This window comes from Phasianus colchicus, chromosome 5, assembly GCF_987193195.1.
Source record: "Phasianus colchicus chromosome 5, bPhaCol1.hap1.1, whole genome shotgun sequence".
In the NCBI taxonomy this organism is placed as follows: domain Eukaryota; kingdom Metazoa; phylum Chordata; class Aves; order Galliformes; family Phasianidae; genus Phasianus; species Phasianus colchicus.
In genome coordinates this window covers 7,231,641-7,251,329 of record NC_143440.1, presented here as the reverse complement: position 1 = coordinate 7,251,329, position 19,689 = coordinate 7,231,641, and the positions used below count along the sequence as shown (strand labels likewise).

Genomic DNA, 19,689 nt, shown 5'->3' with positions numbered 1-19,689 from the left:
ATCTGTTGTTTTAAAAGATAAGTATTTGGGGGATTACAGTTAACCTTTAAATGGACAGCTGTCATTTCAGTGGCACATCAACTGTTCCTGCTATGTCTGCAGGCAGGCTCTAGTGGAGTCGGCCATTCTCTAACATCTTGGAAACTATTGCTTAGATCCTGCTCAACAAAAAGCAGCAGTTTTTGTATCAAGGTGTGAAACACGAGCATCAGCTGACAGTAGACTTGCCTAGCCTGAACCAGCTGCCATTCCTGACAACCAGTGTGGGCAGCTTTAAAGATAGTCTCTCATTAGTTTACCATATAGGGAACATGTATTAGGAATATTCCATTTTTATGTGATTAAAACAATTATTATTCCTCCTCATCTACTGGGAAAGCATATTTTTCACTTGCTGAGCTAGACAATACTGGAAAAGTCTCAGTCCTTTCAAGATAATTGCCACTCAGCTAAACGTGGGAGCCATCTTCGTCGCTCTCTGTTTAAGTGTTCTTTTCTTGCAGAGTATTTACAGTTCTTGCTTCCCTAGCAGATTCACCCTTTTCTTTTCAAAATGGGAGACAGCAATTTTGGAAATGGCGTTTGAGTAGTTGGACTTGCTATAAAGAAGATACAAGAAAACTCTCCACTTGTCCTGAATCATCTTGCTATTTCATTAAGTTAAAAGCCAGGCTGTTGAGTATTGTGCTGCAGAAGCTGTGGATGTTTTGGCAAAGCCCTGTTAATGCTTCTGGCATTGGTAGTTTTGTTAAGTTTCTGCTACTGACACGTCTGGTTCTGGACTGAAGAGCAACCTTCTACTGCTGATGGCTGCGTGTTTGGTGTAGGTGCTGAACACAGAAATTTGCAGTTTTTATGTGTACTAAATGTTTCACCACATAAGGGTTGCATTAATGCATAACGGCACCCCATGTAGTTAAGGCAAAACCAATAGTCACAGTCATTACTCAAGGCAATTATAAAGCAGTATGAAGCTTCTACACGAAAAAGGGCATCTGTCTCTTCACTTTTTTCTGTTGCATGCTATTGTCTTTCCTTTCAGCAGTGGCTGTATTTCAGTAATGCTGCATAGATTTTTTTCAGGATAGAAGTTACTGTATGAAGCATGAGTGTTACATGACCTCAAAAATAGCTGTGAATTGGATAGCTAAATCCAGCTCTAATGAATGGAGCCCAGAAGCTGACAGCATTCAGCAATTTCACGGGCTCAGGATATTTTCTAACAACAAAAAAAATTCATTTCTGAGACTTGTTGACAAGGAGCATCAAGAATGGAACTGCTGCCTTTACCTCCACCCACCCCAGCAAAGCGTGGGGGAGCAGTGCGGCTCTTTATAAATAGCACCGTTCCTGTCGTATTTGTAAATTCAGTGCTTTTTGTGTTAATGACATCACCCTCTTCTCCATGGCAACTCCCAGCGATGTCAAAACTGCAGGGCACCATCAGAGAAACTTAAACTACCGAACTAACAGGTTGATTCAAGATGATTTAATTGAGAACTAGTGCAGGGGCGAAAAGAGGGGGTGGGAAACATGAGCAAATGGGCTACTGTCAGCTCTGGAAAGCTTGCATCTGTAATGACTGCCTCCTAAAACTCTGCCCCTTCTCCTCCTGTAACTCCTTGTCAGGAGGAGGAGGAGGTGGGTGGAAGGCAGGCAGGCATCTTATTCTTCATCTCAATGCGTCTGGAGAGATGCACTACAGGTGACTAAGCAGGAGGAGCATACTGACTCACTCCTGAGTTATTTTCTCCCTCCCCTTCTCTCCCCCCTCCCATCTTTTCTGTTTGTTTTTCAGCTTTTGCCCAACAGCTTGTGTTTTTCCCCAGGCTCCGATGAGAAAGAATTTGCAGCAGGGTTTTCTTGTTACCTAACGTTCACAAAAATGTGCTTGTGGTTATCCAGGTGAGAAAATAAAAGCCAACCCTAACAGCAGAACAACAACAAAAAAAATGCCTCTTGGATACAACACCTTTATCTTTCCAAAAAAAAAAAAAAAAAGCTTTTCCTTTGTAAACGTTGTCCAGGAAATACTAAAGTAATGCAAGGAAGCAGTGAATAACTGGCTTCTTTATCAGCTACCTATGGAAAATAGCTAATTGCTTCACCGGCAGACCTGCTGGCTTTGAGTTGACTTCTAAACTGAGTGTGCTGGGGGGGGGGGGGGGGGGAAGCTACTTCACTTCCTTCTTGATTAGGGATTCTGCTGGGTTCCACTTTGGGACTCAAGTAGCAAGAACGACAGTTAGCTCTGCAGAGTTGCAGTCAGCGTCAACTGCCACTGCTCCAACTGGTTAATAAATCCGTCCTGATTTACATCCCTACGAAGCCTGAAGCCTTAGCTCACTTTACCTGCCTGCTTCTGCAGGGCGCCATGAGATCTGTTGCTGAAGCCTGGCCTGCAGAAGCATCAGTTGATGTCACATTATATGTGTTTGAAATTGCATGACGTGGATTCAGGCCACTTATGCAAGATCAGCACAAAACCCACAGTGTTCTCCTAGCCAGGCAGGGACAGAGGAGAAAGCAAAGTAACACACTGGTTTGCCTGGGCAATGCAATCACGCTGTATTTGCCAGTCATGGTCTGTACCTCTATAGGTGTCTTTTACCACTGATTCTCTATACCTGAGGCTTTGGTAGGTCTGTAAACTCCCTCTTCACCCTGGAATGAGGCATGTCAGGCAGCCGGTGATTTCAAGGCTTAGGTGAGGGGAAATGCATGAGAAGGCTTTACTCACAAGACTTTAGATTAGTATCTTGCTCTTGTCTTTGTGTAAAATGTCAGTCACCACCCAGTCCCATCCTCTTTGCTGAGATCACAGCATCAGCCCACGATAAAAAAAAAAAAAGGTCCCAGAAAACACTGATTCACTGCATTACAGAACCTGGTATGTGTCTACACTGAGGTCTCATCAGCTTTAACTGGAATTTATCACTGCAATTCCGCTCCTTTGAGATTGCTTTACCTTTGGTGTATTCCTCTAACACCTCTGCTGGCTGCCAGGAAGAGGGGGAGTCTGGCACCCTGCTACTCTCCTCCAGGCAGCTGGCATTGGGGTGATGCCGGTGAGTAAGCAGCTGTGAGCTCCATGTGTTTGCATGTGTATGAGACTGAACCAGGATTCTTCTGAAGAAGCTTGAAGATGAAATTGCCGAGAATTTTCGCCTGAAGCAAGGGATGTTTCCCATGTTTAAGACAAGCAGCAACCTGTAGTCAGAAGGAAGAAGGGACTGAATTCACTCCAGAAGTGTTTCTCGGAGGTCTTTTTTTCCAGGTAAGGTTCCAACTCTGGGAGGTAGAAGGGGCAGCTGGGTCCAGTATCCTAAGCACTAAAACTGAGATGGCTTCTGAAATCTGCTTGCCTTCCCCCTGTAGAACAGAGATAAATCTTTGATGTTTCTGGCACTCCCTTTTTAGACTGGAAATGTAAATTAGCCAATGGAAGCTGATTTTTGTGAGATGTGAAGCCACAGAAATGGGAGGGAGGGCTTTTTTTTAGCACTACCTTTAGCCTGCCTGTATGCTGGTGGTAAATACCATTGACCGTCCTGAATTGCGTATTTGAACAGTAGAATAATGAGTGTTGTAGGAGCAGTGTGAAGGCGAGTACGATTCAGTAAATAGGTCTGAGCTTACAGTTCATTCGTCTTGTTGTCTGTTTCAAACACTGACCTTTTTTGTTCCGTTGGAAGTGAAATGAAGGTGATTCCTGTCTTGGGAACTTGACCTCCAAGTTTCTTATCAGGCTTGGTTTGAAGAAATACTGCTGAAACAAGAGCAGGGAGATAGAATATATATATATTTTTAAGCTACACCTGAACAACCAGTTCATCACCGCTGAAAGCTGCGGAGAGGCCAGAAAGCAGCAGAGAGCTCCTTGTCCCAGCTGCAGCCTTATTTAAGGCGGGGAAATAAAAACCTGGAATAGACAGACATGACTCTGGAAAAAATGACGAGTAACATCTAGAAAACCTTTATCCTCAATATCGCATTCTCCCCGGTATAAACCCAAACCTGAAACTCTTCCTAGCTGGGTAATGCCTGGAGGGGAAGCTGCGCTCTGCTGAGACTGCAGAGCTGTTGGGTGAGATTGCCTGAGGAAGGGTACTGGTGCCCAGTATTCAGGCAAGGGCCGGTGGCCAGGAGGGGGTTGTTGCCAGCAGTGGTTGCGTCATGTGGTGCCGTCTCTTCACTTGGCTTTGCCAGGTGCAGGAGCAGTTTGTGCAGTTGGACGCTGTTGCCGCAGTTTGATTCACTTTGTAGGAATAGTTGAGATGAGGAAACGTCTGCCAGCTTCACAGTCAGGAGTCATCTATTCTGCCTCTGACACTTGGGGATCATTAATGAATAACTCTTAAAACATTAATCTAGGGCAGCTTCCAAGAATCCCGTGTACTTGAAGTCTGGAACACATCATGATCTGATTTGTTATCCAGAGAAAACAAAAACTGGGAAGAGGTGTTCACCCATTGTGTGGGCTTTGTGAACCGTGATCTCCCAAAGCCTTCCAGATATACTCAGCAGTGTGTTTGGAGATCACAGACTCAGCATCAGAGGACAGAGAAGGAAGCACTACAGTGTGTGTGCAAGCAAAGCTACAGAGAAGGGGAACCAAAGAGGGTCAGGAGGAGCAATGTGCTGCATGAAAACAGCAGGCAGGTGTGGCTTTGGGGTACAGAAGATGCTACTGCTTCTGGCCGTGTCACCTGACATCAATTTAAGCTCACAGATATCCTACATACCAGTGTTGAGCACTGTGTTATCCTGCATGTGTTAGTTCCTTTCTTTGGTAAAATCTCATATCGTTTTTTGTGCATTACGAGGGGAAAAGGTGTCTTTCTGCAGTATGAGAGAAATGGAGGGGTGGGTAAATACAAGGGAGTAAATGAACTGCTAGAGAACACATAGCTCAGTGAGATAGGTAAACAGGATGCTAATTGGAGAGGAGGATTGGTGTATAATTAAAACTCCTGCTAACAAAAAGACTCTTAGAAGCAAAATAAATAATAGCAGGACATGAGTAATTCCTATCTGTGGGGATACTCCACACCTCATTGCATAAAAACGTGTCCCATTTCTCAAAATGATGCATACCTTTTCAAACGAGAGGGTGAACATCCTCAGCAGTTTGAGCAGAGACAAGTGAACTCACAATGTGAACCTGTTAGCTTGGGCTGCCTGCAGTATCTGCTGTCCTACTGGTGGCCTCCCAGTTGTCTGACTTTTCTCTCTGCACTGCACAAAGCCACGTAGAAAAAAAGCAGGCTCTGGGCAAGCCATTTTTGAGCTGTTCATGCAAGTGAGCTGCCCAGTTTGGGTATGCACATAATTAATTTGCAGCAATCAGAGCTCCTGGGTGTGCAGTGAGAAGTGTGGAAAATCAGAAACACTGATTCTGCCTCCTGCTCCCGGCTCACAGACTTACAGAAGCTCTTCAGGATTTTGTGTGCTGTTCTAAGTTCTAAATATGTTCTCTCTAAGCTCTGCGAAATAGCAGCCTAAGTGATGTAAATCTGAGCCAATGAAGAGCGCTGCCATTTATTTCTGTGTCGTTTAAAAGCATGTTTTAAAAAGTCTCTTAGAACTTCGGGTCGCTTGCTGCCTGCTCACCTGCACTACCTGGCTACTTCTAATCTGTGGCCCGTGGTCACCTTCATAATGTGTTGTGGACTAAGACTGCTGAGAAGGAAAGGAAAGAATTTTCCAGATGATGGCCCAAGTATTTCTGCAAGGAACCTTTGCTGAAGCATCTATATTTGTCTATGGCTATATCAGTGACTTAGTTCATCAGGAAAGACCAAAAATCACTCTTACGAAAGGGAACATTTAACTTTTTACCTTCTCTCTGTTGTAGAAGTTGCTATCTGAGATGAAAATATCACACTTCACGTTTTTCTGACTTACACTAATGAACCACTAATTGTCACTTATAACCAGTTAATCCTTTGCAAACCACTCTGGTGCAAACACTCAGTGCCAGTGCACTGGCAGCTCATGGAGATAAGGGAAACTGAAGGTACAGTATCATGGTATGCTTGTTTCAGTGGCAGAACAAGAAGGTCCTGTTCCAGCACGGTAGGTTGCTGGCTCCTCCTGACTTGTGTGGCTGAGCTGTATGCCAGGCCCTAAAAGAATCTGAGGTTAAAAATAGATTAGATATTAATTAAAAAATTAAATAACCAGGGCTAACCCTTCACCTGCCTCTTTGCCACACCAAAAAAAAAAAGGATTTTTTTTTTTTCAATGCAAGTAGCTGTATCGATTAGCTGCATGGTGTGGTAGGTGCACGAGGAGGGAAAGCAGCTGCAGTATGAATGAATGGCATTCAGTAGTGCTTGTGAGAGGAAAGGGATTTTTTAGCCCAGCCTCAGCAACTGGAAGGGGTTGAGCAAAAATTGGAGACTCATCCCTGCTGCAATGGTCAGCCTTTCTCCTCTTCTTTCCCTTATGTTCCATTCAAACTGCTGCTCTCTGCCTCTACCAGCCTTACTCCAAAATGAGCCACCCACACACCACTGCAGTACAAAGCATCCTCCAGCACTTGCTGTGGGGTGGCTGTTGCTGGGAGGATGGCCATGATGCCCAATCCCCCAGCACTGGATTAGCAGCACAGCTCTGAGCTGGGCTGCACGCCTTCAGCTGTACTGTCAGCAAGGGCAGTTTGTTTCCTGCCTCCACAGGGCAGCAGATGGGGTGGGAGCCTGCTTTGCTGCACTGAGCCATGTGGCTGGGTTTTGACAAGCGTAAACTGCAGCCCTCAAATTATTCAGAGCCTTTGAGAGTTGGGTTGAACGTACCCAGAGGTAGAGAGTCACTAATAACAGCAAACGGTATTAGGCTTTCGCTGCCATTATTTTAGCCACGAGGAATTGTCTGAATTCTGGTTAATACTTCTGCAATAGCTGGCTGACCTAGTTATTCTGAACAGGAGCTGGAGTCTGTATTCCTCTTATGTCAGCCAGGGATTTCAATCTGCCTTTCTATAGCATCTTTAAGGTTTGCAGCATGCTTGGAAAAACAACGGATTAAGCTGCCTCTCTTCTAGGGAAACGAAGCATTGTCACAGTCCTTTCACTGGACCTGCAGGATCTGTGAAGAGATGGGCTGTGCTGACTTTGTCGTGTTGCCATCGCAAGGCTCATCAGCCTGACTGCTGCAGGGAGCACGGCTACACCTCTCAGACAGGGCAGCACAGGCTTGTCTGGAGGAGCATGATATTACTTCTTGTAGGACTGCAAATCCTGTGGGATGCTTAGAAGCCCACCTAAGAAGCTTATGGAGTGGGAGTGCAAGTAAGGCCTCATCCTGCTGGGATCTCCAGGATGCTGCCTTTACAGCATCAGCAATGCACCATAAGCCCTAGCACCATAAGCAAGCGATCCAGATAGCGCTCTCAAAATTTTCTGCCCACCTCTGAATGCAATTGGGGAAAGGCAGCTGAACAGTAGGCACTTATTCAAAGCGAAACTGCCTCTGGATTGCTCCCTTCTCATCTCTACTCCTGGCTAATCTCGGGTGCAGATTAAGAGACTTGCAGACTTGATTCCTATCTTTTGCTTCCTCCCACCAGCTGATGCTTTGTGGATTTGCAACACGCTTTTTCTCCTAGTGACCCCTGTGTCCCAAAAGTTAGCACAGCTTTGCGCTTCCCTGGACAGTTTGCCCTGGATATCAAGAGACTTGGAAGAGAAGGGGGACTACTAATGGAAGTGCAACTGTACTCCCCAGTGAATCCCAAGGCACAGAGGAGCTCTGCTGGAAGATCCAGCTCTGAAGCACATGCTAGCTGCATGGGATCCTTATTCCTTACTGGGATTTCCTGAATGCAGCAGAGTTACTATACCTGCAGTACAGATAAAGTGGGCTCAAACAAAACCGAAACAGGAGGTGAGGAACTGGTGCTGTCCTGCTGCATTGCCATGGGTGGGCAGGATGAGGAAAGAGGGGAGATCAGCAGTTTTCATCTGAAATTTGCTCTGCTGTATGTCTGACACAGAGTACAGAATGGCCATTTGCTGCGTAAATAGATGAGATAAGTAGGCTGCAATGCAAGCATTTAGTCAGTGTGCCCTGCAGCACTTGCTTGCTGGTGATGGCTTCCATAGGTAGGGCAGACGGATTGGAATGAGCAGCGTGCAGCTGTAGGTGGAGCGGGGTGTGTGTGCGTGTGTTTATAGCAATGTGTGTGCATAATTATTTACAATATCTCGTGCAGCTCTCCAGGTGAGAAGCGAGCAGTGGGCAGGGAAGGAGCAGTAAGATTTTTTAATAAAGGGGCGAACACCGAAGGGGGAAATTAGAGATGCAGCACTTTTAGTGGTAAATTTTTCTTCAAAGTGCGTAGGACTGCTGGGACCAAATTTGTGAAGAGGAAGACTGGAAAGTGCCCTAGTTTTTCATTAAAATTATAGGCAGTGGAGGTTCACACCAACTCAAAGCTACCTCGGTTCCATCTAAGCTTGTGTCCTGACAAGTAAAATCAGGCTCTTTCATTTATAAAGAGCTCGCGCCTTGTTCTAGAAGACTGTCTTAGCATGTAAAAACATAAAGTATAATACGTATGCAAATGTGAAGCCAGTTCCAAGCCTGGGTGACTCCTTGTAGAATACAAATGCCATTTCTCTGCGACGCTCCCATTGCTGTGGTTGTGGAGATGGCTGACTCCTCGCCGGTTGGCACATCAGCAAGGTGTAGATGTGACAGGTGACAGCGATGCTTTGCACTCGGTGTCATTTGTCCTCCACACCTAGAAGGGTTACGCTCTGTTTCCTCATCTCTGATCTTCTACAGCTGTTTTTCTCTCTTGTAAGCACCAGCCTTTCAGTGAAAGAATGCTGATCCCTCTCTTGATTGTAGATTATTTACTGTTAATGTGAAAATTTTTGATTGCATCTCTGTATGGAGAGGGAGCAAGCTAATCCCTGCACAGAAAGTGGGTAACTTTACTTCCTACACCCCAGGGATGCTGCCAGGAGGTAACAGGCCCCAGTGTCTTTGGCAGGCCCCAGTGAAACAGACTACTGGTGACCCAGTAAGAAGGAAAATGGGAATGGAGAAGCATACTACAAGGTGCTGGCAGACCTTCGCTGCACAAGCAGCTAATATGACATTTCTTCATTTTAAGCTTAGGCTTAAGCCAGCACTGTTTATTGTCGGTGGTTGATAGAGGCCAAGAATCCACTTCTGTTTGCAGAGCAGCCGGTGGGTTTGCTGACATGATCTCTGACCTCTCCCCTTGTAATCCCCAAAGCCTCTGACCCCTTCAACCTGTGCACTGCTCAGCACTGCCCGTGTCCTAGCCAAACCTCTATTTCCACGAGCCAGCAAACCCTGAGGCACAGCACAGGATTACAGGGTGACAGCAGCGCCTTCAGACCTCGTAGCACTGACTCATGCTGAGCAACAGGGGAGAAGTAAAAGCGCCAGGTCATGCACCCGTGCGTCTGCAATGCAAACACATTGGTGGGTTCTGTTATAGCCAGCAACGCAGCGGGCTATCAAAGCTTTCCTGCCGAGAATGACAGAGGATGGGTGGCAGGTCCTGAAGTCTGGAGCCGGGCGACACGGGAGGAGATGTCGGGATTTGTTAGGAGCCGCAGCAGCTCCAGGCCCTGAGGCTGTGGAGCAGAGAGAGAGGAGCTAACAAGCAAGGCAAAGCTTTAATAGGTCAGTATGAAATGAGGAGGGGTGGAGGGAAATGGGAGATGATCATCCTGAGCTTCTTGCCTGAGCCCTTGCGAGCCGTGGTGCCCAGGTGTGAGCGAGCTCCCCTCTCTCTTCCCCCTCCAGGAGAAGGCAAGATGGCCCTGGGAGGCTCTGCTATCAGCCTGTCCTTTTCCTTGGAACACGGATCTGAGGCTCCTCGGTGCTGAGCGTGCCTGTGTCCCATCTGCTCCCACGCCCTGAAATCAAACTCAGCAGCTCAGGTGAAGCAGGCACTGTGCAAACATGTCAGGACTGCCTCCACCCCTTTTCCTTCTCCCGCTCTCTCCCGCCGTCTTTCTCTCCCAAGTTTATCGGCGTCTCAGCGGATTGCGGTGGCAGAGAGCTTCCACCTCACCTCTGGGTCCGGAGCAATGAGGAGCCACAGGTAAGCTCCCTCCTGCTGCTTTGGGGACCCGCGCTGACTCGCTTGCTTGCTTTAAAGCAGTGGCCACGCTGTCCTAATGGCCGCTGCTCCGTGCAGTTTGTTCCCTCTGTTTGCACAGGACTGGGTTTCTCGGTTTGAACTCGTGTCTCTGCTCCCCGGTGGCTGTGCTGCTATGGCTTAACCCCTTCCCTTCGCAGCTAAGCCTTGCCACTTCCAAGAGCAAGCACGGTGATCACACGTGCGTTGGCAGTGCCAGCCTTAGGCAGAATGAGAGGCGGATGGTTCAGGGGGGTCATGCAATCTTTTCCTCTCAAGGGATGGTTCTGGAAGGCGAGAAAATCCAGGAGCTGGATTCCTTTGGGAAGGAGTTCACTTCATCTTTACTCCTATAGCCCAGCAACACCGTCCTCCAATCGGCTTTGCTGCATGGCAGTGGGAGAGCTTCCCTGCAGACCCTTCTTTCTCCTCTCATTTGGAATTGTCCTCTCCCGGCATTGCTGGACTGCCAGTAAGATCTTCAGTTTTTTGCTTTCCACTGTCTTTCAGATGGGCTGAGGTGTGGGTCTGTGGTGTCTGGCAATTTAACCTATGAATGAGTGAAAATGACGGAGAGGAAAGCGTGTTGTTGGATTTTGCAGGGTGATGCTCTTAAACCATCGGGGTGACGGAGGGGTTAAGATTACTCTGGGTGACGCTTGGGAAAGCTGACAGCACGTCAGGAGCATGCATGCTCATTGTTTTTATGTGAGGCGTAGCAACATCTCTCAAGTCTGTTATGTCGGTGAGGACCCTCGCCATGTCTGATGAAGAAGGCTAATTGACTCACCAACTAAAACCCCTCATGTCTGCACTCCTGACCTGGCAGCAGTGCTAGCCAAGATGCTTTCAGCACACCTACTGAAACACTACATGGTAGTACTCCTGTGTGTCTGGGCGCGCGAGTGTATCTTGGCTATCTGAAAGCTGCCTAATCTCCTCCTATTTAAGTTATGATCAACAATTCTATTGCCCGTTTGTACCTAATTATTTTTGCCCAGTGCTAACCAACATACACAGACATGCATCTCATCTCACAGCTATACAGAAAGTAGTCCCATCCACAAATGTTTGCTGATGCATCTGTTTTCTTCTTCGCCAGGGCATTAATGTCTTAATGTATTTGGGGAGAGAGTACTGAAGAAAAAGCAAACAACAGAAGAGAAGTTTGTGGCTGGTGAGTGAGAGCTCCGCGGGGCTTTGGGATGTTTGCTGGGTCTTCCTCTGGTTTTCTAAGTGTTGAATTAAGGTAAAATCTGAGCAGCTGAGCCCCTGTAGAGCTGCTGGGGACCGGAATGCTGCTGTATGGCTCTCTCAAGCCCCATCCCTTTGAACAGCCTCATTCTTGATGGCGTGATGAAGCTGCATATTGATTTCCATATTCTGTGCCTTGATCTGCATGTTCTGTCTGCTAAGTGAGAGCGATGGTTTATGTACCTAGTAACAAAGACGGCTGATCAAATAAGGAAAAGAGCTATCAACAAGTAGTTTGCTGGATTAGTAACTGTGCTTCAAGATGGACAGCCTGTTCCCCACACAGGGTTGTTTTTGCCTAGATGGTGCACATACGGTATATGTATGCACCTGGAAACAATATCCTGAGTACTATTGCATGGCTTGCAAACATGGGAAAGTCTTGCTTGGTTTTCATTTAGAAAGAGAAGCACTATAGAAGCTTGACTTTCTTGTCTCCAACCAGAAAAAAAAAAGAGTGCCCTTTTTAATCTGCTTCTCCAGTGTGCATTGTACATCATTTTCCTTTTCAGTGCCCATGGAGTTATCATGCAGAAGTCTCATGATGTGAAGAGCTGCGGGTCAGCTCTGCGCATACTGAAGTTAGCAAGAGCAGCTGAAGTTTAATCGACATTACCCCGATGCAGCAGACTTTCAGATCTTGCCATGATCTGAACTAGAGGATCAGTTTTCTGGCCTCTCGTGCTTCCGAGGTAGCGCGTGTTCTGTGCAATAGAGTACAGAGTGGGGACTGGGCCAAGTCTGGTCTGTTATGATTTAAATTTCTTTATCAGCTAGTGCTGTTTAATAGCAGCAGTGAGTAGCAAGGCATTGAGTCAGCCAGGCTGTGAGGCTTAAGCTCCCCATGTCTTGGGACTCTGTGCCCGGGCTGCAGTTTGCTCGTCAGACATCCCATGGGCTATAGAGCACATGGTATGGAGGAGCACAGGCAGAAGCACAGGACGTGGCACTCAGTGTTTCAGTGTGCTGTGCTTGATGTGGCCTGCTCCCCACATGCAGCCTTGCCTCCTTCCTTTGCCACGTGACCCAGTAGGCCAGATGGGGCTCCTTTCCCTTGTCCCAACATAACCCTCTGTCTGACACATGAGATGTTATTTTTCATCTGAATTTTTTGCAGACAGAGCTCGAAATGTTGATATTCTAATCTTGGTAACATCTTTATGCTGACTTAGAGTGGAGACTGAAGCTCCATAGCTACATCTTGCTTTCTGCAAGAGCTTTTCTATACGTTCCAGAATGAATTTGGTCTGGTATGGCTAAAACGTGCCTAGAAATGTGGCACTGAGCAGCATCCAAAACAACCTTCATAGACAGACATGTATTTTAGGCTTCAGTCCTTACGTGTGAGCAAGGAAACGGGGAGCAAGAGACAGCATCATAGGCTTCCAGCCCCTGATTGGTGGTGCAAAAACTGTCAAGCAGTTGGGTTCTTTTTCTCATTTGTCTGAATTAAACCTGGCAATATAACAGATATCTCCCTCTAAGCTTATTTCTAATGTAATATTAATCCATGCGTGTGTCTGTGCAGGATTTAGAGCATTCCATCAGTTCATCCCAACACATAGCTTTGCTGATGGGAGCTGTGGGGGTGAGAGGAGTGGAAGGAAAGGACTTGAAATAGGGGAAGTGATAGCACAGCAGGCAAACATCCATTCTTCCTTTAGGGAAGCAAAGTATCTAACCCAGCCTTTTTAAAATGAGTATAGCAGATGAATGTGGCTGGGGCTGTTGGTATGGGGCTCTCTGCTCTTAGATCCCATTTCAGATTTCAGACTATTTACCTTTTCTTTCCCCTTTTTGCCCACCCTTTGTTGTCTTTTTTTTTTTTTGCCGTATGAAATCACTTGTAGATTTTGAAGCTCCTCAGGGAAGGAACCTGTCATTTTCTTTGTCTGCAGAATGCTGTGAATATCTGCAGTTTGTTATAAATAACATCTCAGAATCCTCAGGGGGGTAAACATGAGGGGTTTAGAAGGTATGGAATGCAGCAATTGCCATCTGTGCATGTTCTCATGGACATAGGTGTACATGAACATAAGCACATATGCCCGCAGCATGCATCGATAGTGGCCTATTTAGCTTCTACTGCACTTGCAATGTGTTAAATCAGTGATTTGTATAGCAAAATGTGGAAATACGTTGGTTTTTTTTTTTTTTCCCCTTTTAATCGGTGGATTCTCTGGGATCTTCATCTTCTGACCCACATGTTGCAGTTCCTCAGGTCCTGAGTTCTTCTCTTCCCTTCTCCATCCTCCCTTGGCTGGCCAGCATCATCAGCTGGGGGAGTGTTAAGCAATGACAGGAGCTGCTTGCTTTAGCCCGGGCACTGCTTGTTATCTCTGCCCAGGGAGGGATGCAGAGAGCTGCGGCCAGATCTGTGAGAGCAGCAGAATAAGCAGCGAGTGAGTTCAGTTGCTGCAGCAAGGAGGGGGGAGGGAGAGCTTATTTTTAACTGGAAGCTACACGAGTGAGGCTGAAGTAGCTCTCTGCTGGCTTTGCTATCAGCAAGTGTACGTGTGAGTGAATGAGCATGTGCACAGATAAGTGCAGCACATCTATACCAACACAGCACAGATCTGAATGTACGCAGGGTGGTGGCAAGTCAGATTAAAGAAGTGTGTGCTTGCCTCTTTGTCTGCCGGTTTGAACTCTTGTTTTGTAACGAGCAATTCCTGATAATGCTTTGCTATCCAGTTCTTTCTATTCTGTGCCCTGCTCCTCCTTTGGGTTGCTTGCCTCCCAGTCCTTGCTCTGTTCCTAACTCTGATTCCCCTTTCTCTCTTCCATCCCCAATCTTCCCACCCCTCCCTCTCCTAGGAGCCTGACCCTTCTCTCTTCTTGCCCCTCCTTCCCACCGATCCCTCCCCCTGCTCTGGATGCTGTGGGATTTTTTCTCATGCTCACTGGCAGATGTGACAGCTTTTGGAACTGTATCATCTAGGAACAGCTATATCTGGAGTTGAAAAATCTAACGTGGTTTCCCAGGCAGCAGGAATGGATCGCTGAGAGAATTTCAATCTCCGACTGCTTTTGTCTTGTGGTAGTGACTTTTATTATTTCTGTTTGTGACATTTCTTCCAATTGTCAGCAATGAATGAAGGACTGAAGTCTAGGAGGTTGTTATAATATCGGTGTCACGGTGTTTGTGTTGTTATATTAAAGGGATGCTGTCTGCGTTTAAATTCAGGTTTGTCTTGATTTACAAAATCTTTTATGCTTAACGTATTTGTATTAATTTCTTGCTAAATTAGAAAAGGCCTGTTTTGTGTTTTCTGTTTCAACATTCTGTAGCTGGATATTGGAAGTAAAAACAAACAGCTTTTGCATGAAAGCCACAAAGTGAGAGGAGACTGCTTAAATACAGACCTGCTCCATGAGATGCAAAACCCACACAGATTATTTGAAATCCAGTGGGTTGCGATCCCTATTTTTAACAATGTATGAATTTCAGTGATGCAGTGTACCTTTAAACCACCTGTCTGATATGGCAGTGTCTTTATGATCAAAGACTGATGGAGACTACATAAAGCAAATGTCATTGGATGCATTGTATTGTATTTGGACTTGATGCTTTCATATGGAGGAACTAAGTGCATTCCAGGTGTTGATTGGCAGGTACAGTCATGTAGTGTAAATTCACAAATGCACACTGCTCATGCTTATGCAAAGCGATACGTTGGCATTGAGCTGCTGTTCTGCTTAGGGCTGAGATGTCACCCAGGCTGTAAATCTGAGCCTTTTCAGCCTTGCAGTTTAGCTGTAATCATTCGTCTTCTGGTTCCAAAACAATTGATACTGCAAGGGCTAATGGCTGCAGCGTGTTTAAAGCCACATTTTACAGGACCCCTGGCCATGTGAAGCCATTAAAAAGCAAACTTAAAAGACAGTGTGTGCTATGCCCTGAATATCTTCTCTTAATAGAAATGGGATGAAGAACGAAGCTGCCAGATTAGGAGCAGGAGAAGGAAAGATACAGTATAAAGCAGTAACATCACTGTAATGCCACTGCTCTGGTGGTTCAAGTAGCTGCCATGACTGATGTGTGATCAGCAATTCAGAACTTCAGCACTGGATACAGTACTCCAGATATACTTAGTAGTTACTATGCAGCACCTAGGGGCATTAGAGGCAGATCACTGAGTTCCAGTAGTTGCAGTACTGACCTGGAGCACAGGCCTCTCTTCCTTCAAGATCTCTGTAAAGAAGTATTCGGGTTTCCATTGGAACACATTCTGAGCCAAGCAGGATCTTCCAGCCTCTTTTGTACTTTTACTGTAGTAGTCATGGATTTGCAATGGACGTTGTCAGTGTGCAAAGACTGTGTTTCAACAAGGATGGACTGCATGGCTGGGGATGTAGATGGTGCAAAACCCCATCTATTACATATAAACACTTCCCATTGTAGAGGCTGCTGGATCGTGATAACCATATCATGGACTAGAGTGAAATGCTAGTAGTTTACCACATGCCATAGTTTATATTGAATCAATGAATGGCTAGGGGAAATGTTACGGGTACAAGATTATTAACTGAGAGTTATGGGAGCCACTTAATCAGAAGAGTTGCCTTCTTTTCAATGATTTTGGCTATTTTTTCAACTATTGCTCTGTCCTTTTATTTCCAGAAGTTCAGAATCAGCACATCTGGGTCCATTTCTTAGAGTGCTACAGCAGTATAGCAGTTTGCTAGGACATTTCCTACAAATCAACAGATGTAATCATGTCAGCTCCATGGTTGTGCAAGTGCTTGTTACTGGAGAATGATTTTAATACAATATAATTAGCTAATATAATTGATACATGATGTTAGCGGTTGGGCAGATAGCATCCTGGATAAGGGATAGTGATAGGGCAAGGGGGAATGGTCTTAAACTGAGACAGGGGACGCTTAGGTTAGATATTAGGAGGAAGTTTTTCACAAGGAGGCTGGTGACAGACTGGAACAGGTTGCCCAAGGAGGCTGTGGATGCCCCATCCCTGCAGGCATTCAAGGCCAGGCTGGATGTGGCTCTGGGCAGCCTGGTCTGCTGGTTGGTGACCCTGCACATAGCAGGGGGGTTGAAACTAAATGATCATTGTGGTCCTTTTCAGCCCAGGCCATTCTGTGATTCTATGATCCAGACGTTCAGGAGCACTGATGGCATTGCCTTCTCTCATTCAGACATCATGTTCCGCAAGAAGAAGAAGAAACGCCCTGAGATCTCAGCTCCGCAGAACTTTGAGCATCGTGTCCACACTTCGTTTGACCCCAAAGAGGGCAAATTTGTGGGCCTGCCACCTCAATGGCAGAATATTCTAGACACGCTGAGGCGCCCCAAGCCAGTTGTGGACCCTTCAAGGATCACCCGGATGCAGCTCCAGCCTATGAAGGTAAGAGAAGGGGACTTCTCTTTCCAGTTCTCTGGGCCAGCAATGTGGGAATGTTGAGGTATATGTATTCAAGCAGGAGTAAGGATGGGGTCCGTAAGGAATTCGGTGGATGGGAGTGGTCTGTGCTTTGGTAACACTATTTTTGAGTTCATAATAACTTCATCAGAAATAAGGACGATGGCATCCTTAGCTGCAGTACTGTCACTGTTCAAATAACCAGCTTGTCATTCTCGTGGGTGGGCAAATTTGGCTGGTGATTAAGTTGACAGGGAAGCCTGAGTGGGAGAGAGCGGGGTAGCACTAACTTGCAGTTCATGAATGTCTGAATGAATGAGGAAGAACAGGGAAGCAGGGCTGTACTTGGGTTTAGGCTAACAGGGTTGGTAAAACAGCCATTTGAATGGAAAGTGAGACGTAGTAAACAGTGAATTTCCTTAGCATTAGTGCTTCAGCAAGGAGAAAAAGGTACTGATACTTGCAGGTGGGTGAACTCAGATGGTTTTCTTGCTTGGATGGCCAATAATAACTGTGTGTTCCTAAGTCTTCGGGGATCTGGTATGTGAAGAGAGGCAGATTCATACTGACCTCTGGGAAAAGGCAATGGTAGGTGGTGACAGAACGGCTGCAATTGAAGTTTTGCTGGCCTGTGGAACTTTTGGTTCTCTTTTTACAACCAAAAACCCAGTCCTACAAGGGCCTAAAAACTGAAAGGTAGGTTACAAAATAGAGATATTACTACTTGGATTTCAGGAGGAACTTAAGAGGAAATAGCTGTCTATCTGTTGAACATCCTTAGCCTTTTGTGCTTAAAATCTGAGGACTATCTGGGACTATATTTTAGCATAATGCAGGTACTAATGCAAAACCAAGCCTGCAATTTAGATGGCGTATCATTTGAACAGAATGCTGGTTTATAAGGGAAAAATCTGCTCAGGAAGAATAGGCAAAATAAAAAGGGAGAAGGTATTGCCCTTTGTTTTGTGGTGTCCTGAATCTGCTTTGAGGTAAACGTAGTAGGTGATAGAACCAGAGAAAATATACAATAGGAGCCCAACTTGGTTAGAGCTTTAATGAGCTTAAACTGCGGGAGGATTGCTCAGATAGGTGGAAACTAGGTCAAGTTAGAAAGGGCAAATAAAAAAGAAATTTATGTAGGGAAAAAACTGGGAGGCCAAGGCACAAAGAGAGATGTTATTCTCAGAGAACATAAAGGGCACTCAGGAAACATCATAAGCACACTGAGGAGGAGGATGAAGGAAAGAATTTGTTCACTGCTCATTTTGGAAGGAAGTTAATAACAGAGGACACGGAGAGTTTTTTAATGTTTAATGATTTTTCTTCAGTCTTAATTGAAAAGGTTAACTGTGATTAGCTCGCAAGCACAATGCGAGCACAAAGGGCTAAGAGCTCAGGCTGGAATAAGAGAGAAACATGAGACTTCTTAAATAAGGTGGATGTTTTCAAGTTCAGCTGGGTCTAACAAAATTCAAGGAATTACAGATCAGGCAGAATAATTTCAATTCCCAGAAAGAAACTGGAACAAATAAGCAAGTCATCTATTTGCAACCACTTCCCATAGATAACAGGGTGAGAGCTGGCAGCCAGCAAGGATTTGTCAAGATACTCATGATGAGCAATGGAGTTTCCTTCAGTCATGAAGTCATTTGAAGACTTTGGGTCAGAGTGAGATGATAGATCTCTCCTATGCCTTGCCTTAGGCTCCTGACATTGTTACCTATGGCATTCCCAGAGCAAACTGGGCAAATTCTTTGTAAGTATTAGGAAAAGTATACTCAAAGAACAGGTTGAGGCATCACTGTCAAAATAGAAATGTTGTCCCAAGTGTGATACCGGTCAGTTCTTTCACCTATCACACATTTGTGGATAGCAAAAGCAGGAAGGTGTTGCAAAACTTTGAGAACCCAGCAGTGTTTAAAGACTAGAGAAGTATCTTCAACTGTTTGTTTGTTTGTTTGTTTGTTTGTTTTCTCCCCCATTAAGTCCAAATGCAAACACTGAGACACTGGAACATGTTGCCCAGCAAGGTTGTGGATGCCCCCTCCATTCAAGGCCAGGCTGGATGGGGCTGTGAGCAACCTGGTCTAGAGGGAGGTGTCTCTGCCTATAGCAGGGGGTTGGAACCTGGTGATCTTAAAGCTCCCTTCCAACCCAAACCGTTCTGTGATTCTCTTAGATTGTATCCAAAAGGTGATGGCTTCTATTAAACTTCATTCCAACAAATTCCTGCTCTATGGTACCAGTCAATAATAAGATTATGTATAAGTACATAAGCACTTATATAAGTACTGAGCACTTAGGCATAAGATCCTAAATTCAACTTTTCATAGTTTTTCCTCCTTTTTTAACACGTACTGTGAGTAGCTTGGAAAAGGTCAATTTTCTTTTGAAAAATATCACTTCTAAATCTTGGTTAGAAAGGCGTGATCTTGGTGGGAGCATTCCATGCAAATTTGGCTCGAATTTGGATGCGTACTCATTAATTTGATGCAGCCTTTAAGCAAGACATTAGAATACAGTTAACTCCCATCTTCACTGCCCACTGGGGAGATAGAACTGACTTAATGCAGTGCAACAGGAGTGACTTGAGTCTAATTGAAAGAACTTTTAACTAGAAGGTGAGGATGGTATAACAGGAGCAGAGATTCCTGCTACAGGTGATGTTGTGCATGCAGCATCACGAGTTGGGTTGTCCTTCCTTCACCTTGTTTGACAAAGTCTTTCTCCTATGCATTTCGCTCCCAGACACTGAACGAACCAGATGTTCATTTTGCTCACTGTGGTGGCATTCTGCTGAAATTACTGGAGTTGCTGTTTTGCACCAGCTAAATATTAGGCTTGGTGTAATTAATTCAGCATCTTTAGAAAATCCCCAGTGTTCAGTTAGCAAACAGGAGATTGCCATTACTCCAGGGGAGG

The 19,689-nt window shown here is 45.5% G+C and overlaps 1 protein-coding gene across 5 annotated transcripts in view; it reads left to right on the top strand.

Annotated features, from left to right (window-relative positions):
- Positions 1-2,864: 2,864 nt before the first annotated feature.
- Positions 2,865-19,689, top strand: part of PAK6 (p21 (RAC1) activated kinase 6) — a 29,034-nt gene continuing 12,209 nt past the window's right edge. Inside the window, exons 1-4 of one of the 5 annotated variants that reach the window (XM_090140268.1) lie at positions 2,865-3,277; positions 9,793-10,093; positions 10,486-10,601; positions 16,544-16,752. In XM_090140268.1, coding sequence (XP_089996394.1) covers positions 10,080-10,093; positions 10,486-10,601; positions 16,544-16,752 — 339 coding nt within the window. In that variant the 5' untranslated portion in view covers positions 2,865-3,277; positions 9,793-10,079. Of the gene's footprint in view, positions 3,278-9,482; positions 9,670-9,792; positions 10,094-10,485; positions 10,602-11,231; positions 11,307-14,551; positions 14,571-16,543; positions 16,753-19,689 lie in introns of those variants that run through there. The other 4 variants (XM_090140264.1, XM_090140267.1, XM_090140266.1 and 1 more) reach the window with 4 other exon arrangements.